At 42.8% G+C, this 6,759-nt stretch overlaps 1 protein-coding gene across 1 annotated transcript; it reads left to right on the top strand.

Annotated features, from left to right (window-relative positions):
* Positions 1-4,971: 4,971 nt before the first annotated feature.
* On the top strand, positions 4,972-5,478 carry LOC127136422 (uncharacterized). The gene has a single exon (XM_051062978.1). It carries the CDS (start codon positions 4,972-4,974, stop codon positions 5,476-5,478), a length of 507 nt encoding a protein of 168 aa, XP_050918935.1.
* The last annotated feature ends 1,281 nt before the right edge of the window (positions 5,479-6,759 follow it).

Genomic DNA, 6,759 nt, shown 5'->3' with positions numbered 1-6,759 from the left:
TGTCATGGGGTGCGCCAGTGTTGTTAGTGAAGAAGAAGGGTGATAGTATGAGGTTATGTGTGGAACATCTGAGAACTGTATTATAGACATTTAAAGAGAACCAGTTGTACGCAAAGTTTCCCAAGTGTGAGTTCTGCTTAAGAGAAGTGCGTTTCCTTGGTCATGTGATTTCTAATGGTGGTATAGTTGTAGATTTGTCGAAGATAAATGGTGTGTTACAATGGGAGACTTCTAAGTCTATCACTGAGATTATAAGTTTTCTTGGATTGGCTAGTTACTACAGGAAGTTCATTGAAGGTTTTTCAAAGTTAGCATTGTCGCTAACTCAATTGACTCAAAAGGGTCAAGCCTAGGTTTGGGATTTCCATTGTGAAAAGAGTTTCCAAGAACTTAAGAAGTTGATATCTACTCTAGTTTTGATTTTGCCGAATCCAAGTGAGTCCCTTGTTGTATATTATGATGCTTCGAAGATGGGTATGATAGGTGTGTTAATGCATAATGGGCGGGTTGTGGCTTATGCTTCGAGACAACTGAGAGTTCATGAAAGGAATTACCCAACGCATGATCTTGAGTTGGTAGTAATGGTATTCGTGTTGAAGATTCGGAGACACTACTTATATGGTTCCAAATTTGAAGTTTTCAGTGATCACAAGAGTTTGAAGTTTCTCTTTGATCAAAAGGAGCTTATAATGAGACATAGGATATGGTTAGAATTTTTGAAGGAATACGACTTTGGTTTGAATTTCCATTATGGTAAAGCCAATATGGTAGTAGAAGCCTTGAGAAGGAAATCTTTGCACATGTCGGCGATGATGGTTAGAGAGCTTGAAATGATTGAACAATTTAGAGATTTGAGCTTAGTATGTGAAGTGTCTTTGAATAATATGAAGTTGAGTATTTTGAAGCTAACCAGTGGTTTTCTTGAAGAGATCAAAGAGAAACAAAGATTGGATTTGGCTTTGGTTGATCGACTAACATTAGTAGGTCAAGGCAACGATGAGGATTTCTAAATTGATGAGAATGTAATACTGATGTTTCGAGGCAGAGTTTGTGTACCTGATATGCAAAGTTTAAAGGGATGATCTTATAGGAGAGTCATCAAAGCAGTTTGAGTATTCATCCAGGAGCCACTATGATGTATCAAGATTTGAAGAAAATGTTATGGTGGTTAGGGATGGAGAGGGACATTGCACAATTTGGTTATTCTTGCTTAAGTTGTCATAAATCTAAAGTCGAGCATCAGAGACCGTCTAGACTGATACAGTCGTTGAATATTCCAGAATGGAAGTGGGATAACATATTATTACCACGAAAAATCTCTAAGGCATGCTGAAAGCATAATTAATGAAGGAGTTCTGGGAATTTGGGGGTTATACCCCATCAAAGGATGAAGCCGACAGGGGAAGCTGGCCTGGTCGACAGGCCATTTCTGTCGACCAACGTGAAGTTTAGGACTTAAAGAATTAGAGCCAAATGTGCAAAAGACAGCATCACACTAATGTTTGGGCGGGAGAAATTTGAAATAACCAGCAGTTACAAAAAGAATAAGAGTGCCAGAATTTAGAGCAATTAGCAAGACATGGGTGCAACGGTTATGCAGATCGTGTGCTAGTTTCTAGGAGTTTTAGTTTATGAGCAGTTCCTTTAGTATTAGTATAAATAGAGTGTCCCACGAGAAGTTCCGGGTGTTCACCTTGTACTAAAATCACTTGTAAGAAAACTTCACATTCCCAGCGCGAGGAAGCAAGAGTTTTTTGAGAGTGCTATGTATGTGAATCACCATATTTATTTCAATGCAACTTCCTTACTTTTCAATTGTTCCCGTTGAACAATTTATCTTAATTTCATTTACTTTTGAGTTATCATTTTACGTTGTCGTTTACGCTGTCGACACTGATTCTATTACGATAATAGAGTTTACCAAAAGCGTGTTCGTCGTATACATCTTTTAAATGCTATAAGCGTTGTCGGTCACGAGTCACCTATAGGCTGTAGCATTGTCTAAACCGTCGTGTGGAAAACCCTACGCTTGTTCGACACTTTGTTAGGAGCCGTTCCTCACTAAGTTATTTCGTCGAAGTTGGACAAGCCTCACTTGCACTAGCACATGTCCTAGGATCAACTGGTCGATCCTGCAAGTAACCCTTCGTTTTAAGGCCTGGGGAGGACCAGCGGTTGTTTACCAATTTCCACAGTAAACAAACTGGCACGCCCATTGGGACGGTGCTAGAGCAGTTGTGAAATTGCATGAAACTTAGAAGTGGCACACTATATAGTAAGCCACGAAATATTGTGAATATGTCAGAAACTAACACTGATGAAGTTCCACAAGGAACTTTATCCACTACGGAAACAGTAGTCTCACAGGTTGCCACTTTGCCACCGATGACAAGTGCAACCCTAACCATGTCGACTACGGGTGCGGTTGGAACATCAAATCCTCAGCCTCCACCCGGGGGTTCAGGATCAACGATAACGACGTTCAGACCTTATGGGTCTCGCTTTGGTACCACATATCCTCTTTATGGAATGCCGTATTCTTTAATGCCAGGATATCAGTCGACATACAGTGCAACATCGTTTTCAGATACAAATCCTCCCTTGCAAGGATCAGCGCAAGGGGGCAACATAAGGAATACTACTCAGAATAGAACCATGTCGCTGTCGAACACTTCAGTAGCGGTGTTGAGACAACAAATGGACGATAGTAACCATGAATTGGTTAACATGTTGACCAACCAAATGGGCACAGTCTTTAATCCACTAATACAAGAATCTGCTGAAACAAATAGGCAGGTGGCGAACCAATTGACACGCTTGTGCAATTTTCCAGGGGCACCGGCTCGACAGGTGATGCCAATGATTAGACCGACTGTTCCTGTGCAGATAGAGATAGGGGCAGCAGAGGAGGAGACAGATCCTGAAGGACAAATCATTAGACCCCTTCAAAATGAAGGCGTCGAATCAGGAGTCACAGGACGTAACCAGATGATAATGGTTAACCGACACCAAGATGCTGATCAAATTGTCAATCAACATCGACAAGAAGACTTGGCAGTGGAAAATAATTTGACAACTATTGTCGAAAGGATTATGGCTAGAAAAGGCATGGGTGCTACATTACAAAGGCCATTATACGCCTCCCCGTTAGCTGAATTTATTCTCCAAGCCGAGGCGCCCAGGGGGATGAAAGTGCCTAAGTACACTAAATTTGGGGGAGAGTCTGGTGAATCGACAATAGAGCATGTTGCCAGATACTTAACAGAGTCAGGGGATCTATCTCATAATGAATGTTTAAGAGTAAAGAACTTCCCCTCCTCTCTGACCAAGGTTGCCTTCACATGGGCCAGATTTGTGGCCCCAAGTTCAATCGATTCGTGGGCCAGATTAGAAAAGAAGTTCCATGAACAGTTTTATGAAGGACACTCCAAAATTAGTTTGGCAGAATTGTCTAGTATCAAGAGAAGGTTTGCTGAGAGTATCAATGATTATCTGAATCGTTTTAGGTCCTTAAAGGCTAGGTGTTTTACGCAAGTGCCAGAACATGAACTAGTTCAAATGGCCGCAGGAGGTTTAGATTATTCCATTAGAAAGAAGATAGATCCAACTTTTGTGAAAAGTATGTCACAACTGGCTGATAGAGTCCGACATCTAGAACGACTAAGGCTAGAGAAAGTTAGGCACAATAAGTCTAAGAAAGAAAAGGTAGCGTTTGTCGAATACGACGCGACAGACCCAATATGTGAGGCTGATTATTCTTCGTCGGCCGAATTAGAAATCGACGTGGCTGAACAAAAGCCAGGGTCCGCCTATGAGTGTCAATCATTGCTGCCTGCGCAAGGAAAAAATTCTGTCGAAAACAACCCAAAATTCCCTTCGAAAACTTATACTTTCGATGTGTCGAAATGTGAGGAAATTTTTGACTTATTGGTCAAAGATGGGCAAATGGTGGTACCTCCTGGTACTAAAATACCACAGTTAGAGCAGAGACAGAAAAGAGGATTTTGTAAATATCACAACTATATTGGTCATAATACCTCTAATTGTTACCTTTTCAGGGATTTGGTTCAGAAAGCAATTCAAGAAGGAAAGCTGAAATTTGCTGGCCGCATAGTGAAGATCGACGTTGATCCTCTTCACCAGGAGGAAGCCCTGTTCGTGGAGCCAGTCGAGATCAACATGGTCGAGATCACTGAATATGATGAGGCCAACATGCTGGAGCAGACTGGGGAAAGCCCAGATATCAATATAGCTGAAGTTTACCCAAGGGCTGATGAAGACTTGGTGAACTTTCTGTATCGCTGCAAGAACAAGGGTTCACAAGTGTTCCTGTGCCCGAGGTATGGTGCTGTCACCGACAAAATGGCGGCGGAGAACTTCCAGAAACTGCAATTAGGTAAAAGCAAAAGGAATGGGCCGGCCAGGGGTTACCAGAATGAAAGAGGCTCAAAAAAGGCTGTGGGAAATAACCAAGCAAGGCCTAAAAGCTTTGTGCCGTCGGCAAGTGCCCCTAGAGGGACGTGGATCAAGCCTCAGGAAAGACAAGACACCCCACATGGGGTTGCTGCTGCTGCTAGAGGAGGTCCAACAATTAACTACAGGCGTGAATTTAAGTCTGAAAAGAGGACTCATATCTCTGAAAACTATTTGGGAAAGAACCTCATGTCGAGGACTCAATGGAGATGTTTTCAGAGGCGTAAACAGGCCAAAAGAGAAGCTGCAAGAGGCATGACCAGCGAGGCGAACGATGGGAAGAAAAATGTTGTGAAAGTCGACACAACCACGAAGTAACGAATAAGGGAATACGTCTGTCGACCAACTGAAAGGTGTTCTGAAGAAGTGACTGATGATTTCAATTCAGAATCTGAAGTAAGTCTGGACATCCTGGTCAACGTGGTGTCAATCCTACCACAAGAATACAAGTGCGTGACTGAAGTCGAAGGGTCGGTGGACAATGCTGATGTTGAAGAAATGGCTTTGCATCAACCAAGATGCTATTTTATGCTGAACGATGGCTTTGCTGAAAGCCAAGAGGCAGTGTTCGAAAGACCAACGATGAACATGAAAAATCATTTGAAACCACTGCTGATAAGGGCAAAAGTGGAAGGCGTAACTGTCAACAAAGTTTTGGTCGATTGTGGTGCCACAGTCAACATCATGCCACACCATATTCTGAAGAAGATTGGAAAATATGATACCGACATCAGGTCTAATAATGTAGTCTTGTCGGACTATGGAGGAAAGACGAAAAGCACCATGGGAGTGATTATGGTGAACATCACAGTGGGTTCAGTAACCAGGCTGACACTATTCATTGTGATAGACGCTAAGCCAAGTTACAACTTGCTACTTGGCAGGGAGTGGCTACATGGCGTCGTAGTTGTACCATCTTCAACACACCAAAGGCTGGTGATTTGGAGAGAGGATGGGGTGGCCGAAAATATTGAAGCCGACCAAGGATACTTATGGCCGACGTGAATAATGTCGGCAAGAAGGAGTTTGAAAGAAAGCTGGCCAACATCTCTCCTTGCTTCCCAGCTGAGGATGTATTTGCTAATCTAAGTGAAACTTTCGTCTCTCTAACTCTACATGAGACTCACAACTTCATTTGGGATGTGGAACGCCTAGATGATCCACCCTATACAGGTATCCGGCCGACAGGCTAGGGGGACGTCGCTGATGATGTCTGAGTTAGAAGCTCTAAGAAAGATTTCGGCATACATTGCCGAGAACAAAATAAAATCAGCTCTAGAAGCTGAAGAAAACATGGTCGCTGAAGCCTGTGCGTTAAATAAAGAAGAGTGTATGGCTATTAGGCCAGAAACCCCAGATAAGCCAATTTTGGCTAAAAGGAACATCGACATGCAGCGTTTGGACTGCATTTACGACAACGAACCTTTAGGGTTTGAAAAAGACCCAAAGGCACCAGAGAAGATCCGACCAAAAGACCCCTTAGAAGAAGTCGACCTTGGCGAGAATGGCGAGAAAAGGCCAACATATATAAGCACCAACATCGACAAAGAACTAAAGTCTGAGGTAATATCCATACTTAAAGAATTTCGAGACTGTTTTGCTTGGGATTATAACGAAATGCCTGGTTTAAGTAGAGATTTGGTCGAGTTAAACTGTCAATAAAAGCTGGAAGAAAGCCAGTGAAGCAGACGCCCAGGCGTTTCGCACCAGAGATCATGGCAAAGATAAAAACAGAAGTAGAAAGACTCCTGAAAAGCAAGTTTATTCAAACTGCAAGGTATGTCGAATGGTTGGCCAATATTGTGCCAGTCATAAAGAAAAATGAGTCTTTAAGAGTATGTATTGATTTTAGGGATCTAAATGTTGCCACCCCAAAAGATGAATATGCCATGCCCGTGGCTGAAATGTTGGTCGAGTCGGCCACTGGTTTTGAATATTTAAGCATGTTAGATGGTTATGCTGGATATAACCAAATTTTTATTGCAGAAGAAGATGTGCCGAAGACGGCGTTTCGATGTCCAGGAGCCTTGGGGACATATGAGTGGGTTGTCATGTGTCGCATCCGCGAAAAACAACCGGCGGGAAAACAAAACAAACAGAGCCACCACCGTGCGTTATTTATCCCAAAAGAGGGAAAGGAAACGCTCGAAGTAAACCTGGAAAAGACATGGTCCCGCGACCAAAGAGAGATGGGATCGGGAGTCGGTTATACGAAGGGAAGGTATTAGCACCCCTACGCATCCGTCGTACTCGACGGGATCCACGCTCAAAAGGATAGGATAAGGT

Source organism: Lathyrus oleraceus, chromosome 4 (genome assembly GCF_024323335.1).
Source record: "Lathyrus oleraceus cultivar Zhongwan6 chromosome 4, CAAS_Psat_ZW6_1.0, whole genome shotgun sequence".
Lineage (NCBI taxonomy): Eukaryota > Viridiplantae > Streptophyta > Magnoliopsida > Fabales > Fabaceae > Lathyrus > Lathyrus oleraceus.
Note: the sequence above shows the minus strand (reverse complement) of the source record. Positions and strands in the feature narration are given on the sequence as shown.

Bases quoted from the DNA above. Each gene is read 5' to 3' on its own strand.
- LOC127136422 (XM_051062978.1), top strand. From the start codon at position 4,972: ATGGCTTTGCATCAACCAAGATGCTATTTTATGCTGAACGATGGCTTT.